Genomic DNA, 21986 nt, shown 5'->3' with positions numbered 1-21986 from the left:
AAGATGCAAGTCGTTATTGTTTGTGTCTAGTAGAAATACATAGTAATATAGTACGAGCAAATGATGCGCAAAATATGATAAAAGATTTCATAAGAGACCCCTTGCCTTCACCAATTTGAACGTCCTGAATTAACAGATAAGTTCTACAAACATTTTACTTATACAAGAACCACCTATGCACTAAGAAAATTAAAACTACTTACAACTTCTATCCTTGTAGATATTACGTCAGAATACGACAAGTTCACTTTGTCCTGTTGAAGGCATCAGAGATGGATTTACTAACATGATAAAACTATACTTACATGATGAAACTATTCATGGATGCTCTTTAGTGCTGCTTTCAATACTGAAGTAGTATAGGTCGGAATTGAGGGGAATTTACCAGTTTATTGGTCAGTAGTAGAAACGACCCAGCAGTTAAGGTTGTGTTGAGCAGGCTAGTTACCCTGAGCCTGACAGGTAAGTGGCCCTGACTAGCTGTTTTTTTTTAAACCGGTCACTGACCTTAATGTGACCTGCTCATAAAAGAGGGTCTGCTTGGGGGTCCCGTCAACGATTTACGCTGAATTCAGAAGAACCCCCTATGTACTACGCTAAATCAAGGGAGGCAATTACGCTAAATTTGGTCGCCTCGCTACGAATTACGTAGATAAGATGGTTTTCCCTACGAGTTACGAAATAAAAATAGGCTGCCTATGCCTTACGAAAAAGAGCATGCAGACCCTCATAAAATACTAGCAAATTGAAATTGCTTGTCGAACCATAAATTCGGAATATTTTTTTATTCGGAAACGGACGAAAATTGATGTGCGCGTGGATGTCATCCATATAATCAAATCAACATGGCCAAAGACTGGTGATGGGGCAACGTGATATAACGCTCAACGCTCCCTCTAGCGTACAGTAATAAAAGTGCATTCACGTCAGGCTTGAGGGGGTTAACCGTTTGTTTATAATCTTCATTGTTGAAATTCTCAAAATGCCATAATATCATACTGATTAAAATCAATACATCTGTTAGTATGATACTGTCTGTTTATTTTTGTGATGATTATTCTTAAAATGCATTTCTGTGAAGTATTTAGCACCAGTAGCACTGTACTCTGAATATACTGGTTTGTCCCTGTAATTGCCATAACAACAGAAACCAAGATGGCGTCGGGTCGAGAGAAGTTGGAAGACCTGAACATGACACAGGATGAACTCCAGCGGTTTGAGAAAGCTTTCAAGAGCGAGGAGTTCAGGAAACTGTTCGCCGAGTACGCCGAGGAAATATCTGATCCAGAAAACCGGAAAAGGTACAAGATCAGATACCCATGCGATTATTATAAACCTATCTTATCTTGTTCTTCAGATGAAACGAAGTGGGAGGGGGGCGAATTGGTCAGCAGCCAAGCGATTTGCTTGCAACAAGTAACGGTATAAGATCCTTGCTTACCAGAGATTTGTCGATGGGAACTTATAATCATGCAGTACGTTGGAATGTTTAGCTCTTAAGTGCAACATCTGTTTTCCCATAAATGTCCATTTTTAAAAAAATGTTTCATATGGAGGATGGAATTTTAACCTCATTCAATTTTCCAAGCAATTGACCTCTGGTTAGTTTCCCCTCTTCGTAGACATCTTCTCCCTCCTTCTTTGAAATGATCAGTTTATCTACAAACTTGTTCGTCATCTTGTTTAGCCTGGACTTCTTATCTGTTCCAGATATGAGGCAGAGATCACGGCCATGGAGAGGGAGCGGGGGACTGACGTCACCTTCATTAACCCTGAACCTCACTATGTTATCAAAACTTCCCTGGACGGGGAGAAGAAATGCTTTATCAACATTTGTGCTAATGAGCATATTGAGGTGAGGAAAGACCTGTTTCCCCACACATTTATCTATAGGCATCAAGTCAAGTGGCAATATGCCATATTGAAATTTTCTATTCCTATCACTTGTATCAGATAGTCAATCTATTCCCCTATGTGTTAACTGATAACTCTTGTGCAACTTAAGTATAGACCTCTAGTAGATAGGCAATGACTCAGAATACAACAATAGTGCTGGCAAGGGGCATTTTGAAGTGACGCATTAATTGGCTTTGTACCATTAAAATGTAGATGACTTGTTACAAGTTCTGCTGCATGATGAATTGTTTTTTCTGTTCCAGAGACCCACCAGCCAGCCCTGTGTGCAGGGGGAGGGGCCCAGCAGGAGGATGGGTCAGACCTGGTCTGTTCCACACAGCCTGACACCAGGCCGGGAGGACTTGGATAAGGACAAGCAGCGCTGCATGGTGTACGATGTTGTGTTTCATCAGGAGACGCTACAAAAGGCCGCTGCTGATAAAAGGTAACACAATATATCATTAAATAGAAAAGCCTTCTTCATGTAAAAAAGATGCCGTGTCGTTACAGATATTTGAATAAAAACTGAGTACCTAAGATTTAAACAAAGAAAGGAACAAACATGTTACTCTTATTGCCATTTTGCAGGTTCAAACAGATGGTGCATGACATTGCCTTCAGTGCTCTAGAGAGGCAGTTCCAGGTAAAACTGGACAAAACAAACATCAAGATTCCCAAGATGAAGTACAAGGGGAACCCTACTGCTACAGTGATGAGGTGGGGAAAAATTGGAGAAAAATTTTTGTGCAGACTTGTTGAGAGGGACTTTAGATTATATAGTGATGCTGTTTTTCCTAAATTGCAGTTGTTGCTTTAGTTTTTCTGTTGTTTTTCCATTAGTTTGTGTATTTTAGTTTCTTGCAATTTATGGAAGGGAAAAGTGCAGTTTTACTTCTGAACATTGTATAGGTGCTCTACAACTGAACCTATCATAATTCTTAGTAGGATGGGTCTTTAGCCAGTTGTCATGTAAATTTGCTGAGTTATGCACAAATTTATGTGCAGATTGTTGATCTATCTTTTATAGGAAACCGTCATCTGATGGACCCCAGGCTACCCCTGACAATGACGATGATCCGATCAAGTTTCCCTATCCTTATAGTCCCTCTTCAGAAAACACAGAAACGGCAAAACAAACACAGAGCCCATCCAAATCTAAGGAAGAAAAAGAGCCAGAAAAGAAGCAAGATTTCACAGTGCCTAAGTACACCATCAAGCACCGATCAGAGTTTGATATCCAGAACTTCCGAGAAGCACCTGATGCCGCTCCGTCCACAAGACCTAAGGAACTTGTTGTTGACATTGACTTTCCTCTGCTGAAGTCAGCAGCTAAGTTGGAGCTGGACATCTTTGAGAAACAGCTGAGGGTGGAGTCCAAGAAACCTGCGTACAAGCTGGACATCAGCCTGCCTTATCCTGTAGATGAGAACAAAGGAGGCGCAAAGTTTGACAAGAGCAAGAGGCGGTTGACCGTGACATTGGTGGTGAAGCCAGCCCCAGAGGCTGACCTTCCATTCACGGCTGGGAGGACAGAAGACAAGCAGCTAGTGGAGGAAGTCACAGAGGTACAGGTGGGAGAGAAAGCAGAGGAGAACCATATACAGGATGGAGAGAACATCATACCAACCGGAGTGTCAGAGGTGGAGCCAGACAGCAGGAGTGGAAACCCAGCAGCAGCTCAGACAGAAGAGATAGGGAGTGGTCCAGCCAGTGATGTTGGAGTGGAGACTGCAACAGACACTGCCAATACATCAGACAAGGACATTTTCGTGGAAGAGGATGAGCTTCAAAGCAGCTCCACAAGCCTGGATCTGCCCCCTGACTCAGCCACACCTGTCAGCACCGCACCTGTTAGAGCCACACCTGCTCCCCCCACCTGTCCTGACTACACCTTCAGACAGGATGAGGACAGTATGACAATTGTCATCCATGTCCCTAACATCATTGAGAAGAGCATCAGTAAAACCTACTCAACATCCAGCTATATCATCAGTGTACAGTTCCAGGCAGCAGGTACTGATGTTACTGACTTGCAATAACCTATTCACACCCACAGATAATGGTGACAGAGGATCATAATATTTCTGTCAACATTTAAACATGCTAAGTATATGTCCTTTTGTGTTCAACTATGTGCACATGAGTGCAAAGGAAGTTGTTAGAATGCATTCTAATGTTGATATACACAATGTATGTACCTCCTGTGATGCAATGTCTGTAATACTAGACTAGTACATTTATTGCCACTGATATGATATTGTTCCTGCTGTCCTAATGTTTAGAGTAAGCTCTAATTCTTAAAGACTTTTATGCAGAGGTGATGAGTTAGCATTTAACAAATACATGTATTTCCAATCCCTACAGGTACCGCTGGGCTGCAGTACTACCAGCTGTTTGTGGTCCTGCTGGACGGTAACACTGTGGTACGGGGTCGGACCTCCATGGACGTGTCTCCCCACAATGCCGTGCTGCTTCTGCACAAGGATGACAGCTGCAAAGGATTGTGGGCCAGCTTTAAGGCTGGGGTGGACATCATGAACTTAGAGGTAAGTACTTGAAAGCTGTTATGCTGTTGTCTAATGTTCGTAATCACATCTGTAGCTTAAGAGTTGATATTTTGAAACTGGATTTGCATGTTGGTTGCGGTATTGGTTTATTCTGCGGGCAATGCAAGATGTGAGGGGAGAGGCCACACCTCAAACACGTTAAGGAACCCACCACACTTGTGGGTGATAGTAGAAGTCCAGGATTCAAATCAGGTAGGTTTTATGCACCCCTAAGGTAGCATATAGGGCAGATGTATGGATATATGGATGTTCTTGCCAACTCTGTACTGAGATATGAATGGTTGTAGGTATTCAATGTCATATCTGCTAATTGTCCACCCTGCGTCCTTCCAGGAGAAACAGTTCCTGACAGAAGCTAGTGTGGAGGCAGCTGTCCAGGCAGTGGTCAGTGAAGGTCAGGCTGAGGCTGCTGACACGATCGGTGTCAAGGTCACAGAGGCATCGGAGGACAAGCTGGCTATTGAACTCACGGTTAGTTTGATGCTTTTGACTTGTAACACTTCCTGTGCTATGGTCTAGGTTAAGACTATGTAGAATACCAAGAATGTTGTGAGTATATCAGAAGACTTTTCATGAAGAATTATAGAATTGGTGCCAGGGACTTTAACATATCACTCATTCTTCAGTAGTTTTGTACAGTACAAAAGACAATGTAATGTATCTGTTAGCTTAGTGAATGGAATTTATGGCTAGCTAAAACCAAAAGTAGCCACTCTATCATTGGCCAAACAGTTTTTATCCTGGACAGCAAGGATTGGTTGGTATGATGTATGCTGCATAGGCTCCCATTGTAATGTCTGTAGTCATTCGTAATGAGTAAACATTACAATATTGCATATCTTCATTTTTTAAATACAGAAGACCACGGGTGTGCAGAAGCAGGAGATGGGAGAAAAACCCACTCCCACAGGTGTGACGGTAGATGAGGACAACCTCTCATCTCAAACATCATCTGGGAAGTCTTCTATTAAGGAGCGTGTCAGTGAAATGATTGAGGCAGGAAAGAAGGGAGAGGGGTTGGATAGTGATGATGATGATGATTCGGGCAATGCTCTGGGAACAGAAGCTGTGCCAGAGAAGTCTGTTTCTGGAAACGGTGTTGAAAGTCCTGCTGAGACGGTACAAGATGGTGAGAATGTCTTACTCAAGGACAATGATACAGATGTGCCAACAGGGAAGACAAAAAGGAGGAGAAGGAAAAAGAAAGGGAAAACTCAAGGTCAAAGTCAGGACTCTAATGCTGGCGGTAAGACTGGACCAGGGACATCAGGTGAGGAAGGTGGACTCTTGGAGGTAAAGGAGGAAGAGGAAAGAAAGACAGACACATCAAGCAAACCTGCCATCTCCAATCAGTCAACAAATGTTTCACAGAGTAAGAAAGGAGCATCTACTCAAGACACAATTGGTTTTGACAAAACCATCATCAACACAGGAAGGGAAAGGAAGAACTCAGGGAAGAAAAGTGTCACTTTTTCGGACAAGGTGGAAATCCACAAACTTGATGAAAAGAATGGAAAAAGCAAAAAGAAGCAAAAGAGTAAGAAAGATAATCAGAATGCTCAGAAGGTAGCAAATGGTCATGGAAAGACAGAAGGTGAACCCACCACAGCTGATTTTGGTGAAGCAATTGTGTCAGAAGCTGGCACTGTTACGGGTGTGTCCAACACAGAGTCTATGTCTGTGTCAGAGTCTGAAGACAAACTAGCAGGTCAAGATGAAGTTGGAGACGGTGATGTTAAAAAGGAAGGATCTGACCCTGCTAAGAAGAAACCCAAACCACAAGCTGTGGATGCATTAACAATCAGGGATGTCAAAACTGGTGAGGAGGAGGTAGTGACTGAACACAGGGCTGAGTGTGCTGTACAGTTCACCAACAAAGTCATGTTTGAGTTGGATTAGGTAACAGTGCTTACTTATATAGTCTAGTATGTTGGATACATTTTTATTAGATTCAACATATTTCCTGCAAAGTTAGAAGTATTAATTCCAAATATTGCAGGGTGTTTGAGATTGAAGTTGACAAGTGCTAACAAGTTGGGGTCAGCAGTGACTGCAGTCTTGTGATTGACTGATATTTAGCAGTATAATTGAATCTTTTTTAGATTTTTGTTTAAACATTTGCAATTATTTGGAACAGATTTAGCTAGTACAGTAAATTCATCAGTGTCACTGCTACAGTTTGTCATGTTGTGTTTGGAGTATTTTGATGGAGTAATTCAAGTTTAAGCAGTGACAAGCATATATAATCTTAATGGAATTGAGAATTGATGGAGTACATAAAAATGAATAACTGAGATTCAGGCCATTTGCAAGTTTCATATGGAACTGCATATAGGGATTGAGACACTTCACTTGATTCTAAACTTACTGGTATTAAAGACTTTCTGTTTCTTTTGTGAAGGATGTTACATTTTCTATGATGTTTTTTTTTCTACAAAAGATATTACGTGGGTGGAGGTGTCTATGTGGTATCATTACAAGAATTTGAAGAGGATACTAGTTGTACCTTTCATACCTCCTGGGGTATCAGCAATAATGACATGAGACCTAATTTGGTTATAACCAGACAAACGGATCTATTTGCTCTACATGAAAATGTCCAGCTTGTCTTAACTGCTTTGTCCAAGTCTAAAAAGCAATAGCATTCATTCCACTAAGTGCACAAAGTACAAGACAGTACTGTTGTCCATCTTGGGAGTTCTCACTTTGTCTACATGCAGACATCCACAGCTAAAATTGGACATAATCTAACAAGGAAGGTCAATTACAGGTGTTCAAAGTAACCATAACAAAGTGACAAATGAATGTCCAAACCAATGGTGTTCTCTGAAACCATGCAATACGGTTTTACAGTGGTGAAAAAGTACATGAATGTACAACCAAGTATGCCTAAAGATTCATTACAAATGGACGCAAGACCAATACAAAAAACAAGTTGAAGCAATGGTAGTATACAAATAAACAAACAGTAGAATCAGTCATATTACTGACTTGCCACATTTTCTCCTTTGTTCCTGAAAGTCTTCATACACAAATAAACATTCAGGCCCACATATAACAAAGCCTTCTCCTAGCCTTCCCCTGACTACTTTGTACAGTCATCCTTCCTAATAAACAGAAATGACCACATTGTCATGTTGTCCAATAGATCTGATCAGGGTAGTAGTTTCAAATTTATTTGTATGTACATATCTGTTTCAAATTTATCTGTATACCTTTAATAGTTCCAGGGGGGGGGGAGCAGATTTTGAGGGTTTCAATTTTAATTTTTCATGGTTTAAGCTGATACACATTCATATTGTCAATACGTAATTTGGAAGAAATCTTTGAAAAGAATTTAAAATCTAACAGAAGAATCTATTACTGGCAATATTCACATTTCAAAATTTCCTTACATCCCATAAAGTAATATTGGTAATCTCCATTTCAATATTGCACTTCAGTTTCATTTCGCACACAGCGTTATGATCATTACACTCTTATACTGCAATAACGTTTGGCTATACTAACTCTTTCTCTCACTACATGTACTTACAATGTTCAAAAATACAACTTGACTAGAGCACACATACATGTATATACAATGATAAATCACATTGTGCAGTTCAAAAGGAAATGATACACCAACAATGCACACTCAAAACACGATATTGCATTTAAGTTGCATATGGAACGTTATGTATACAAGAGCTGAAACTACGCCCCTACATACTGTAACACGTTTAAACAACGGCACAAAAAATAGCAATATCCTTGTAGCAGGCTATAAAGAGCTCTAGTTCTCTACAGAAATTTGCACTGTTCTGAGAAGTTTGTGAAACACGGTTTTTCAAATCTAAAAAAACACTGAAAATATGAAAAACCTAATCAATTCTCAAAGTCACTCAATAACTGTAAAATATATGGCAAAAACGGACATGATAACACAGAAGAGAATGTGCTCAATTAAACAATGAGGCAAACTCTACATCTTGAAACAACTTCAAAAGTGTTATATGTAGCAAAAAGCACTAATATGTACCATGTAGCCATTGTAGGTACAGTATCATATACACTATATCTCTGGTCTTTTTACATTTAGTCAATACATGTTACAGATCTCTACTTACTGCATTTTTATCAGTTCTTCACAAAATACACAAAACAGTGCATTATCATCCTCATAAGGGCATTCTAAATAGAATGTACTTTCATACATGATACATGTACATTTGACTTGTAGTTTGGTTTTCAACAGTAAAACTTCTAGTATGAAACAGTCTGAATGTATTACACATTACATGTAGTTGGAAGCAAGCTACAGCAGTTTTGGGATAGCAAAATCCTGTTGAAAGAAGTATGGTTTGGGCAGTACAGAAGCATGTTCTTGGTGATAAGATGCCCTCTAGTAGGGGATCTGGTTTTGGTAGTACTGCAGCATGTCGTAGGTGATACTCCTGTAGTTGAGGAAGGAGTCCTTGATGACCTTCTGCATGTAGTTGGCCGCGTCCCTCTCGTTCTGCAGGGGAGCGAAGCGCTGGCGAAGCAGTTTGATGGTCTGGCCTCGAAAGCATGGCAGTGCCGTGTCCAACATTAATGCAACCAGTGACACAATGGCCTCCTGGTAGGGGCGCACAGCAAGGTAGCCCTAGAAACAAGTGGTAAATAGTTGCTTTTATCCCATTGAAATTGGCCCAGCTGACGAGAAAAATCTAACAAGCTAACTTGCCATTTCTAAAATTTTGAACAAATATGTGAGTGGCCATCACCCACAAGGAAATATCCATATTCTTGTCAATGGTGGTTCTTGGTTGCACTTTGAAAAGGGGACTATCCTTAAACATTGCACAAACAGCTCAGCATACCTTACATAAGCATCCCATATTGATAGCACACAAATTTGGGTTCAGTACACCAGCAGTAAGATGTAGTCAATTTTCTTGTCATCAATCTAATTGTTATTGACTGCCTCCATATTTCCATATGCAGATAATGTAGCCCACATGAATTACCTGTATACACAGCTCCATGAAGCGCCGGAATGGCGGGGCATCCATCTTCCCACCCATGATCATCACCATCTCATCGGTCAGTTTGATGTCTGGCTCCCAGCCCAGGTTTCCACCCGGGGAGCTCTCAAACATGAAGCCAAAGTCGATGTGCATGATGTGGCCCTGAGTAGCAGCAACAAAATGAAAGTTGAAGTATACAGGAAGCCTCACTCTCACTGGTTCAATCAAGGACAGATGAAATGTACAGTTTATACAGCTTTGATAACTCTGCTATCTGAAATCAAGGCAAGGAGCAGCAGACCAGAGATGATATCATCCCATTTAAAGGCACTCACTTGAACAACAAGTTGGGTTTCTAATTGCAACATTTTCAATTTCATTTATCAAATAATAACTTGAAAAAGTTATTTAAAAAGTGAGACTGAAAAATGACTGACTTGCATGCATTTGCACAAAGCAATCCCCTTTCTCTCCTTAACTGGCTTCCCTACCTGTGAGTCCAGCATGATGTTTCCGTTATGCCTGTCTTTGATCTGTAGCAGGAACCCGATAACGCTGTAAGCCGCCATGGATTCAATGAAGTTCCGGCGGGCATTCTGAAACATGAGGGTCATCTCATCCCCATACTTCTGCAGGAAGTACTCGTAAAGGCCAATGTCGGTCTGTCGTCCCAGCTGGTCGCGAGACTTGGTGTCGGGGATGCACTCGATGACCCCACAGCCCGGCGCGGTGGCGATGACCCGGTACGGGTACAGGAACAGGTCCAGACCCGCCTGCCGGAATATGTTCTTAAACAGCGTCATCACCTGTAGAGGAAGATTGTCTCCATTCAGTTTAACCTTAAGGAAAGGTTGTGGACATATTGAGCTTTTTAAGCTATTCTCCCACAGGCTGTACAAAGATGAACATGTAGTTGGTACATACAACACAAGCAATTATTAGTCTGGGAAATTGTGCTTGATATGAAATTCACAACTAATCACCATGAAATGGCTGCCACCCTAGAACTGTGGGCATCATTCATTGCATAAGCCAATACTTGCACTACAGTACAGATCTTGGATATCTTTTGCTTGTACTAAGAAGTAAACCTCCATACCAACCCAATCTGTCAATACAACATACCTGCAATGCAAGCATGTCCTGCCGCACATCATCTCCCACTTTAAAGATGGCTGCCTGCCAGACCTCCTCTGCTGTTCCATCTGTTGTGTCCCCTCCCTCCAGGCCAAGGTTCTCCAGATCATTGATCCCACACTTTCTAACCTGCAGGGAGGTACAGTCTCAGGTTTCACATCAAGACTATTCAGACAGAAGTTTGTCTGCAACTGGGCAAAACATTCCTGAGCTAACAATGCTTATCTGTCAATAACTTGTATGTTTATTGTGACATAACTAAGAAGTTACTCATGTGTCTGTCTAAAGGACAGCAACCCTTTTATGTAAAGGTAGAGAGTGTGCCAACAGCCAAGACCCAATGACATTATAGGCTGGGGTTTCTATGACCCAGATGGAAGAAAAAAAGCCATGGTCTCTTCAGGAATGAAGAGGATAAATCAGAAAATTCAGTGAGTCATAAGTCATAAAGCAAATAAGTTGGAAAAAAACAAACAAACCTTAAACTTGGCTAGGAAAGGTGCCTTTGCTGCACTTTGTAGGGGAGTTCCTGAGTTGTAGTCGATTCCCAACACAACAGCCTCAGGGTTACTGGGTAGGTAACAGCCAGGCTGGACCTGAGTTGCACCAGGAGCAAGGGTTAGACCATACCATATTGTTCAAACATATAACAGGGTTGCTCTTTCCTGATTCCACCTTGAAACTAGGTAATCATGTATGTACACATACTGGCAAATGTGGGCAACATGGTCTATTTTGTGAATCATATATTTCAGTTTAGTATAATTGATAATCCTTATGTAGTGTCATGCTCAAAACAGATCTTGGGTACTCACAGCAATTTTTTTCATGGCCTTGAGACAGGCCTTCTTCCTCTCTGCACCTTTTGGATAGGGCCTGATCTCCCCTGAGATGGCCGTCACCTTCCCAAAGAAGTCAAACTCCCGCTGATAGAATTCCTTGGCTGGCCCTGACAATGTCCGAGTCATCAGTTCGATCATGGCCTCAAAACGATCTCCGACCTGTAAAAAGGGGCTCATTGTCATATAGCCTGGCAGGGGCCTTTTCAATGGACAGCTTTTGATAACTCTTGGTATCGAGGGATTAGGTGTCAGAAGATGTTTTAACTTAAGTGTAGTGAACCATTGTGTCTTGCTATACTGATTTATACAGAAGCAAATACACACCTCTGCGTCCTTGATGGTGCCATCCTCATCAGTGTAAGCGTTGGTCTTCATGTTCCAGACAAACTGGTGAGCCAGGAGCTGGGAGCGCCGACTGGCCCACTGGATATACTCCTGTACATACCCCATGGTGTCATAGCGCAGAGCCTGGGGAAAGAAATGGAAACTGACTGTCACATTTGTAGACACAAAAACCTCATTGCACAACAATTGTTAAGTGTACGATGTAAAAACTGGGTAATATAACTTTAGCATATGCAAGTAGACATGTACTATACTATATATAGATGACCCAGGAATTGTAGAAATGATCATAGTTTGTATATGATTGAATCATAGAGCTGTCATGAAAGTGCTGGATTATTAGTGTAAACATCTGTATTAGCACCTAATTTTTTTCCAGGTGAAGTGATTACTTCTGTTACAGACATTTGTATCTCTGTCCCTTTTACCAATGAAAATTAATGGTGTTGCATGGCATCACACCTGGATCAGCTGTGGCACGTAGAACAGGGTGACCTCGGGTGGGAGGGAGCGCAGGACCTTCACGCCAAGTTGCGAGGTGAATGGATGTGGTGGGAACTGGCGCGAGAAGTACGATAGCGCCATAGCAGGGTTTACACCTGTCCAGGTGAGGATGTGGCTCAGTTCTGGGGCATCCACTTCAACACTGTGTTCTGTGACCAGGTACTGTAGTAGAAAATGTTTAACAGTACATTGAAGCTTGAACTAGGAAGAGCTAACCTCAAGTGCTAACCTCAGCCCATGTAGCATTTTGTTTATTTTGTAATGGCCCACCTCCACAGTGTTTGTTAACCAGGTATTTCAGCAAACAGGAAAGAGATATAGCGTGCTCTCCTGCAATATATTTTCCCTGATTAGAAGAACAACTTTCAAAGCACATACACATGTACCTCCACCCATGCAGCATTTTGCCCCATCTTGCTTTTATAACTGTTATAAGCATTCCTGGTCCAAGCTGAGATTTTTACTTATAGAGTAGAAGAATAAGTTAATCTATAACAGGCTGTGCTGCCATTGTGAGGCCTACTTTCTGGTCAGGTGACTTTTCCTCAACTCTCACAGGCAAAAGGAACTGCAAGAATAAGACAGCATTTTACCCTGTTACACAATACTCAGTCAGTAATCCTTGAGGAAATACCTGATCTGTATTTGAATATAGATCTGTTCATTCATGTTGTCATTGTTTTTGAGCTTCCTGTTTTCAACTTTGCAAACACATACAGGTAAAAAAAAAGACTCTATATACACAGAACTGAAAATTAATTTGACAGAGTTTTACCTGGATTGCTCTCGGGACATCTACAACTGCTTGGGGGTCATTCCTGACTAGACGTGTCACCTCCCTGGAAATGGCTTCAGTCTGACGGAACCTGTAGAAGCAGCGTGAGAACAACTTTTAGCCAATTGCACAACTGTATGTATCACCTTTCTAGGTACAATGTCATACACTTGAGACTGTAGAAAAGGAGACTGCATCTAAACGTGTTACTGAAGTGGAGTGTCAGTTGTATGTAGCATGGAGATGACTACTTCCATTTGTATACCTGCAATGTGGAAAATGTGTTCCTAACCAATGAAGGGACGAGTGTTTAGGGACTACTGAGTAAGGAATGGTTCCCCCACCTGGCTGGGAGCTGCAGTGCTAGTCGTGGGGAGATGTCCCACGCCATCTGTACCGTGTCCCTCCAGGCCCTGTCTGACATGGGCTGCGACTGCCACGCCGTGATGGTGTCCTGCCCCACGAAGCTTAGCTCTGACAGACCCAGCGGGTTGTACCATGTCGTTAGCCGCTCGATCTCGTTCCCCACCAGGGACAGCAGCAGCCCTCGTCGCCGCATGTAGTCCTTCACCAGTACCTGGCCCAATCACAAAACACCAGTCACTTTAGGAAGCTAGACACATCATACATTGCTACTCAGTAGTTATGTTTCAAGTGTCATTCGACACAACATGCTTCTGTTTATCAAACACCTTTACTTGTCAAAAAGTCGTGGGGTCCAAAGTTCCAAATGTTACGTACACACTCAACAAAGTGCACGTTATGCATATGTTATGTCTTTATCTTTACATTTTTACATGCAGCCATGTAATTAAGTTGTTTTTCTCAAACGTTGTTGAATGTATTCTACTCAGTATCATCAATCATTCAATGACAATAAAAAAACTTTTCCTTACCTCTCCCACCCTGCTCTTGCTACGGGTGGTTCCTGTGGACCGCCTGGACAGGGCAGACATGTTGGAGGACATTGGCATGGTGTTTACCCAACCTTGAGTTGAACGAGGGCCAACGTCTGAGCTTGCTCGCAGATCAGCAGGAACGGACGTCATGGTTGCAGTGGCACTACGCACACTAATGGTGTCAGAGTCAAGTTCAGGGAAACTAGAACCAATCACGTGGCTTGTCTTTAAGTATTTCTTGTCCGAATGAAGTGACTTCCAGAACTTCATGACCATCTCCACAACCTCCCTCAATGTCAAGGTGTCCTTGAGTGGAATGGGTAGAACGGCTGTGAAGTAGTCAAATGCTGTGGTGTAGACTTTCTCCCGCAGCACATTCTTGCTGGGGCAGCTGGGCAGGACATCGCCTTGGAGGAGCAGGAGACCAAGGGTGAGAAGCCGGAATCTGGCACCAACCCCAACAACATGTCGGTTCATGATGGGGTCCTTTCCGCCCACGAACATCGGCAGGGAGTAGTGCAGCAGGTCGGCAAACATTTCCACTTGTGAGGTGCTGCGGTACTTCACCACCTCAAACCTCTCCATCAGGAAGTTGATCCAGATGTTGTGCGGCTCAACATATGGCGCCTTTGACTTACAGTCCTCCTCCCCAAAGCTAGCCAGCACGTCCACCTCGTCCACGTTGTGCATGAACAGCCCGAGGCGCATGTCCACTCCCATCTTCCAGGCTGCTGTCATGGCCAGCATGAAGGGAAGCTCCAAGTCTGCTCTAGCCGCTAGCAACCACTGCCAACAGCAGATGGTGGTTTCCATGGCCTTGTCTGTGAAATAGCGTATGGGTGCCTGGGATAGGCTGTGCAGCAGAGGCCGGTGGCAGCCCTTGCTGTTGATGAGGAGAGCTGTAACTCTAAAGAGGGACTTACGGAAATGCTGGAAGTCCCTGCCTTGTGAGGATGCAGTGAGCTGTTGGTGGAAGGTCCTTGCCAGCCTCCTCTCATCGCCCTGACACAGACTCAACATGCCTTGCACCTCACCCATGAAGCAGCTCCTCATGTTGGTGGAAGCCACAAAACTGGAATGATCCTTGTTCACACACTTTGGTCTCTTGTCTATCTTTGACGTAGCCACATCCTTCGTGTTACCTGCGTATTGCAAAATGCTTTCTGCTGCAAGGGCCATGCCCGCATGTTTGGTCAGTCCGTCGCAGGTGTTTTCGATTTTTCTCAAGTACTCCTCCAGGTGAGACTTGGTGGCTGCAGGTGCCCACTTCAGTGCCTCTTGCAAAATACCTGTACACCGAGCGGCAAAGTCCTGCACAACACTCTCCCTCGCCTCAATGGTATCTGGAATAGTTAGCTGATGGGAGGTGTTGGGAACTTTTGCCTGTATGGCCTCAAGTTTTGAATCCCTCTGCAGTCCCTTGGACAGGAGCTGTAGAATATCCAGCATGGTAGAGATCACCTCCCCGCTCCACAGTAGGTGTGGAAACCGGTCAACAAGCCCTGACAAAAACTTGTCTGCAACACGACGGATGCGCTTCATCTGATGGTTGAACTTGACAAGTAGGAACTGGGCATGCTTGACAAGCTCTTTCTCCCACACATCTGTCCGTGGCTTGTTGGTCATGACATCAAGGAAGATCTTGAAAGCCTGATCAGCAACAGCAAGCAGACACTGCAGCATCCCTGCCTTGTCCTTCTGCACCTGTTTGTCCTCTAGGTAGCGGAAGACGAGGTGAAAGCTACTCATATCTGTGGAGTGTTTGACTCTCATAGTTTCCAACTTGAACACAGAGAGAAGGTAGGTGCACTGGGCAAAGCTGAGCTTGTTAATGAGTGACCCTACCTCTGCTGGATGTCCCAGGAGGTTGAGGATTGTGGCCCTCAGTTCATACAGCTCTGCTGGCCCTGCAGCATCATTCCTCAGTGCTGAGTTGTACTGGAGCTCTGACCGTAGGTGCTCACCGCCTGGAGACAGCAACACAGGGGACTTGGTGGCGATCTCGCAAACACCATCATACCATTCCGGTGGCCACAAGCCGGCACCTTCTGTGACAAATCCCATGACCACACAGTACAGCCAGAAGTCACGAAACAGCTTGTACAGCCGTGGATTGGGGTCTACGATTGTGGTCAAGCGTTTCATCAACAAAGCCAGGATCGGAATGAGGATGCCCAAGTTTCCTGCACTGCTGGAAGCCTTGATTGCTGTGGAGGACTTCTCGCTGGCCTTCTCACTCGCTCGCTTACCTTCAAGCCCCATCTGCACAAACAGCTCCAGCAAACGGACAAGAAGTTGCTGAAGCTGTTCCTCACCCTGTAAATTACTAGCTACAACCCCCAGGGCATTGATGACTGCCAGTGAAACATGCCTGTAACCATGGGCTTTGTTGTTGGTAGCATGAAGGTCCTGTGAGTACGTGGCAGACCCTGCCTCCACAGTGATTGTGATGAACATCTTCAGGATCTCCTGGTACGTGGTAGGTTCTCCTGCTAGGAGCATGAGAGCCATCTGGTCCACAATAAGGACATCTAGAGGAGAGGCAGGGCTACAGAACCGCTGCTGGAAGATCTGAAGGACTGACTGCATGGTCTTGAGGTCATCCTTGAAAGTAACTGCAATAGCACCAAGGATGTGAATAGTGTGGGTGGAGATGAGAGTTGATTCCCTGTCACTTATCTCGGCAGCATACAGCCGGTTAGACAGGGATGCCAGAAACGCATGAACACAGTCTGGATCGTCCTTTATCCCCGCCTTTAGGACACGGCAGATGTTGGTAATGGCTGAGTCGCGCAGGCTGTGGTACTCGGTAGAAGACTGACTCTGTGAGTGAACAGGACTGGTCCCGGTAACATGGATGGATGGAGGCCCACTGAGTGAGTGTGCATTGCCCCTGGTGGCAGTGGTGACCTGCAGACGGTGAAGCTTCATCACCAGGGGGGAAGGGTTGATCAGGAAGTCGCGGAGAATGTTGAGAATGTTGTACGTGTTCCCGGGAAACTTTTCTGCCAGGGACCCGAGGCCCTGCAGGCAGCACAGGAGCAGTGGCATGTGCAATACCACCAGCTTGGAGCTTGTGCTTGTGTTAAGTTTCTCCTGGAGACGACTACAGAGGGCATCCACCCCTGCCTCCTCCTGCTCTGCCCATACCAGCAGGTCCACACAGGCAGCGTTGGCTCTAACATGCAGCACCACTGGGTTGAACGCCTTGTAGGAAAGTTTTGCTTCTGCTAGTTTCTCCATGACCTCCGTTTGTCCCGCAATGAACAAACCTTTGATGAAGTCATGGACTTCCTTGGTAAACGAGGCAGAAAGATCCTTTACATTATAGAGAAGATCGTGAAGAAGATTGGTCAACACAACCGTCAAAGTCTCGCTGAAGGAATGATAGGGGTAGCTTGGGCCTCCCCCAGGCATGAAGCACTCTGTTGCTTTTGCATCCAAGTTCTTGAGAATGTCTTTGGTAAGGAGAGATTTAGCGGTGGACAGGATATCCTGTAACTGGGCTGGATTGAGATGTAAAGGGGCTCTCCTTGTCCCTCCTAGCGTGGCCGCCATGGGGAAGCTGGTGCCAACAGTTTGCAACAGATCTTCTGAAGCCAGTGGAGACATCACCCCCTGATATACACCTCCATGGATGGGGGAGTTAGGCAGAGAGCTGCCAAAGATGGCTGCACCTTCTGACCCTCGTGGGGAGGGCGTTGGTGAGGGGTTGGGAGAGGGGGGCAAAAAGTGTCCCTGTAGGTTGAGTGTAAGTTGTAGACAGGCGCTGACTGGACGGCTGTGCCCCAGGACAGGGAAGGTTGGTGTGGCAGGTGTGCTAACTCGAGTGGATGCAGGGGAGCAGAAAGTCTCACGGGGAAACAGCTGGGAGATTAGGCCGATGTCGCCGGTGCTGTACCGACCGAGCGCACGAGCAACTCCCAGCAGAGAGGGGACAACTATACTGCAAAGGGCAACTTTGGGGATGTCAGCACTCTGGCACAAGGTGGCAAGGGTCTGTAAGATAAACATGAAACAATTCATTCTTCTTTATTTCTTTGATGATGACAATAGCCTCTTTTACTTCATACTATAGTTGATTCATAGCCCATGTCTCAAAGTCAAATATAGGTTGCAATTCTTTTTATCTAGGCTTTTGGGGACAAGGAGCTCTTCGGAATTTCTTAAGTCCAGAATTAAGTAAGATGAAGGGAAGGTCCAGGCAACATGGCACCATGGCAATTTCTCCCTATTCTATCTTTTAAGTTAAAGACTGTGGAGAACATGGAGAGCATTTATATCCAGGTCTATCATGTAACAGAAGTTAACCTATCTAGACTGTGCCATTTTGTTTACATGAACGCGATGGGATACAAATAGCTTCAGCAACCTAAAGATCCTACTGACCTGCAGCACTTCTACCTGAGCTGTGATGATCTCCCCACGGAAGGATGGATCCCTGTGTGCTATGTCTGTCAACAGAGTCACCAGGCAGAAGCTGAACTGCTCACTCTCAGGAAGGCCATTCTATGGGAAGAAACAATGTTACAACCTGCAAATGGGTAGAGTGCTGTTTCTTCCTTTGGTGCCCATTATGATGATCATTATGGCAGTATATGCAAGGTACCTCAATTGTAAGATTTGATCAACTCACAACTGTAAGGACCTCTACTCTTTTCGATAAGTGTGGTGGGTTCTTTTATGTGCTGGAGGTGCAGCTTTCCTTAAACACAAGACCACAATCTTAAGTCTCATCCCTAACTGAAGTACACATTTTGACCCATCTGAAGTAGGGAAATTCCTTTCCCATAGGCACAGTTTCGGACATATCAGGGGATTTGAGCCCAGGACTTCTGTAAGAGTTACGTCTCAACAAACTGTCTAAAAGGATTTTCTACTCTTACTTCTGTTTTGGTTAACACAGTAGAGCTTCACTCACCTGTTTACTTGTGGTGGGGGAAGGGATCCAATGAGCACCAGGGAGGTTTCTAAGGATTTCGATCAGGTAGGGGACTAGGAGCTCCTGAAAATGAGACGAAAATTGCAGTCATAAGTCTCACACTGAGATGTAGACTGACTGTTCAGCATTAAATCTCCATTGTTTACCAGGATCCATATAACTAAGGTGGTCATAGAAGTTAGACTAGGGCTGACAATACATCACAGCCAGTAGTTGTACAAATCAGAGACTGGCTGTAATTTTTTTTGTATTTCTAATTTTTGGCCTAGGTGGACAGGGTTTGGGGATAAATCTAAAGACAGGGCCTTGACATATTCAGTAACTCTGCACTGCCCCAAGCATATGCACAGGAACTGGATTTGTCAAAGAACTCATGTTGAATAGAAATCTAACATAAAAGTGGAAAGTCCCATAGGTTGCTTTTTTCAATATACTGGGAGACTTTCCAGAAAGAACTACACTATGCTATAATTATATTCTAACTGCAAGTGTAAGATTACATTGAACTAACTAACATGGAATCAACTAAAAATCCTGGTGACCCTGTTTTGTTTGAACCATCTCAACCTGCAACCTTGTAAGCACCAGCTGAAATCCACAGTGTTAATGAGTCGTTGGAAATATCTGTCTCTGCATTTCAAACAGTACCATGACTGCTGAAACTACTGTCTGCTTGTCTGTTCAAAATGACTTATTGTCAGACCATGTATGCGATACTCCCCCCAGATTGAACTAGGTGAAAGCACACAACAACCACTAACTGATGGTTACTAGAATATGGATTTCCTGGGAAAAAGATCAGCCGGCCAATCATTATCATTATGTTGTAACAAGGAGGTTAAAATTGTTTTTTTTAACCTCCTTGGTTGTAATAATATACTATGCTGAGTCATAATTTACCACAGAGACACTGTACTAATCTCCAGTACTACATGTAATTTGGTGCTCTTAGTCTTACTTAATTACTGGTCAGCTAGTGTAATGCTAAGTAAGGTAACATTGATCGTCTTTTGGATGGGACGTAAAACAGGGGTCACATGCTCGAGGCGCCGCCTCGGCCATGTTAATCAGCCTCATTATCCTAACATTGGGTACCTACTGGCTGCAAATACACCCGATATTAATATTATTATTATTAAAAAGTAGAGAAAAAAAAGCAACGTTAAAGGATCACCTAATTCATCACATCGAAGCTGATTTTGCCCTGTAAACAAGTACCCTTGAATGTACAATCATCACATTACATGTCCTTCATTCTCCAGTATGTAGAATTACTGGCTGCCAATTTTTTTATCACAAATTCCTAACCCCCAGATGTATTGCACTTTAGAAGAGGAAAATGCAAATGTCTTTGTCTCAGCAGACAAAGTCGTAATCAAGATCATTATTCAACAAAAGATAAAACACAACAAGTCCACCTGTGTTATGCACAATACAGACCAACCCCAAGACTACAGATAATCATTCATTTTAACACACCTTGTGCTGAAGTCCTGACTCGATGATGAAGACTCCCAGTGCCACGATCGCATCCCGGCCTCTCCGGTCCAAAGTGTACACTCCCTGCGAGTTCTCCTGTCCACACAGCCGCATCAGCCGCTTCACCTTCTCCGCAGGGGCGGGGGTCAGGGCGGCTAGCGCCCGGGACAGGTTCAGTACCGTGGCGGAGAAGAAGCCATCGGGGCCGGCCGGTACCGGGGTGGGGACAGCCTGGCCCTCGGCCCCACCCGCGAGGGGGCGGGGGAGTGTGCCAGTTGAGGACGTCGACGCACTCATCCCGAAATTACACGACTATTTTCTTCGAAAGATTTGCACAACATGGCCTAGAGGTGCCCATAAACAAATGCAAAGAAAGGTTATTGCACGAATGTCAAGAAAAAGGGAATAATTCTACCGGTCAATGCAGAGAAAACGTCGTCACGGTCAGCACCCGCCATGTTTGGTGAAGTCATGGACTCGGGATTCCACTAAAAGATGAAATAACCTAAAATCAGAATCCAGATGGAAGGATTATCATCAGTCTAAAACATTTGGATCACAAATATGAATAACAGCGACAACGTGAAATAAATATTATTGTTTGTTTTGATACAGTGTGGTAGATTTTACAAAATTCTTGAGGAAAATAGTCAAAAGTTCACCAACTCATTTTCAGTTCGCCTTTGAATCATTCCTGCTTTTACATCCACTCAAAGTTCGTAAACTTTCACCTTTGACCCGCATGAGGAGGATGCGAGCGTGGCCGATGGAGAAGCATATCTCAAATTCAATGACAGTCTGGACTTTTTCGCCTTATTACGGCGGCGTATAGCGAAGAAAACATGGAGCAAGAACTCGCACCATTAGTCCAGCAGCTTATAGGGGCCGTAGAGGTCGCCATGAGCCCCATGTCTGGTTCACGACAGCGGCAAGAAGCGTATCAGGTAAAGTCTCCCTCCCTCCCTACCATGCTCCTCCATCATATGTATCTCAGGTGAAGGGAGCAATTAAAACAGATCAACGGTTATGTAGGAAATATGTACACTTAATTTTTTAACCTATCTTTTCCAAATAAAGTAAGTGTTAAAAAATGTGATATTTTTGCTAACTGTTGAATTTATTTAAAAAATGGTGCACCATGGTGCAACCCATTTTCATTTGATGCAATTGTAACAGTGGTGTTCAAGGACTGCTAAACCGAAGACGCCTAACGGCTTAAGCCCTTTGGCCGAACGGTTTGCACGTTCGATTTGTGATCCGGCTGCCCGGGTTCGGCGCGGGTTCGAATCCCGGGAGTCGGGGTGTTGTTTCTTTCTGTTCTTACTCGCCCCTCTGGTTGTTTCACTGGTTCCCACGCCGGCCCTGTGATTAACAGGCTAGTATGTGCCACACAGGGATGTCGATCTCGGACGGATTCGAGGACGAATCTTGAAAAGAAAAGGGGGAGTAGTGTAACAGTGGTGTTCAAGGACTGCTAAACCGAAGACGCCTAACGGCTTAAGCCCTTTGGCCGAACGGTTTGCACGTTCGATTTGTGATCCGGCTGCCCGGGTTCGGCGCGGGTTCGAATCCCGGGAGTCGGGGTGTTGTTTCTTTTTTTTTTTTTTTT

General features: G+C 44.1%; 3 protein-coding genes across 4 annotated transcripts in view; 2 read left to right on the top strand and 1 right to left on the bottom strand.

Moving 5' to 3' along the window:
- Positions 1 to 1115: 1115 nt before the first annotated feature.
- LOC118409736 (protein kintoun-like) lies at positions 1116 to 6867 on the top strand. Its single transcript, XM_035811022.1, has 8 exons — positions 1116 to 1301; positions 1711 to 1855; positions 2160 to 2341; positions 2485 to 2613; positions 2924 to 3909; positions 4261 to 4442; positions 4797 to 4934; positions 5322 to 6867. Exons 1-8 carry the CDS (start codon positions 1156 to 1158, stop codon positions 6360 to 6362), a joined length of 2949 nt encoding a protein of 982 aa, XP_035666915.1. The 5' UTR covers positions 1116 to 1155; the 3' UTR covers positions 6363 to 6867.
- Positions 6868 to 7022: 155 nt separating this feature from the next.
- LOC118409646 (phosphatidylinositol 4-kinase alpha-like) lies at positions 7023 to 20881 on the bottom strand. Of its 2 annotated transcripts, XM_035810818.1 has the most exons (15): positions 20378 to 20881; positions 18878 to 18961; positions 18346 to 18465; positions 13954 to 17955; positions 13402 to 13634; positions 13058 to 13148; positions 12806 to 12850; positions 12241 to 12444; positions 11758 to 11901; positions 11407 to 11592; positions 11071 to 11187; positions 10580 to 10720; positions 9946 to 10260; positions 9455 to 9616; positions 7023 to 9090 (listed from the first exon to the last, which is right to left on the bottom strand). In XM_035810818.1, the coding sequence occupies exons 1-15, from the start codon at positions 20672 to 20674 to the stop codon at positions 8848 to 8850; spliced, it is 6384 nt and encodes a 2127-aa protein (XP_035666711.1). In that variant the 5' UTR covers positions 20675 to 20881; the 3' UTR covers positions 7023 to 8847. The 2 variants fall into 2 exon arrangements, with proteins under 2 accessions (XP_035666711.1, XP_035666719.1); XM_035810826.1 differs by lacking the exon at positions 12806 to 12850 and having other exon boundaries at positions 20378 to 20880.
- A 210-nt stretch (positions 20882 to 21091) lies between these two features.
- LOC118409661 (exportin-5-like) overlaps positions 21092 to 21986 on the top strand; it is a 54131-nt gene continuing 53236 nt past the window's right edge. Inside the window, exon 1 of the mRNA XM_035810838.1 lies at positions 21092 to 21321. Coding sequence (XP_035666731.1) covers positions 21220 to 21321 — 102 coding nt within the window. The 5' untranslated portion in view covers positions 21092 to 21219. The remainder of the gene's footprint in view (positions 21322 to 21986) is intronic.

This window comes from Branchiostoma floridae, chromosome 1 (assembly GCF_000003815.2).
Source record: "Branchiostoma floridae strain S238N-H82 chromosome 1, Bfl_VNyyK, whole genome shotgun sequence".
Taxonomy (NCBI): domain Eukaryota; kingdom Metazoa; phylum Chordata; class Leptocardii; order Amphioxiformes; family Branchiostomatidae; genus Branchiostoma; species Branchiostoma floridae.
This window is presented reverse-complemented; position numbering and strand designations above follow the sequence as displayed.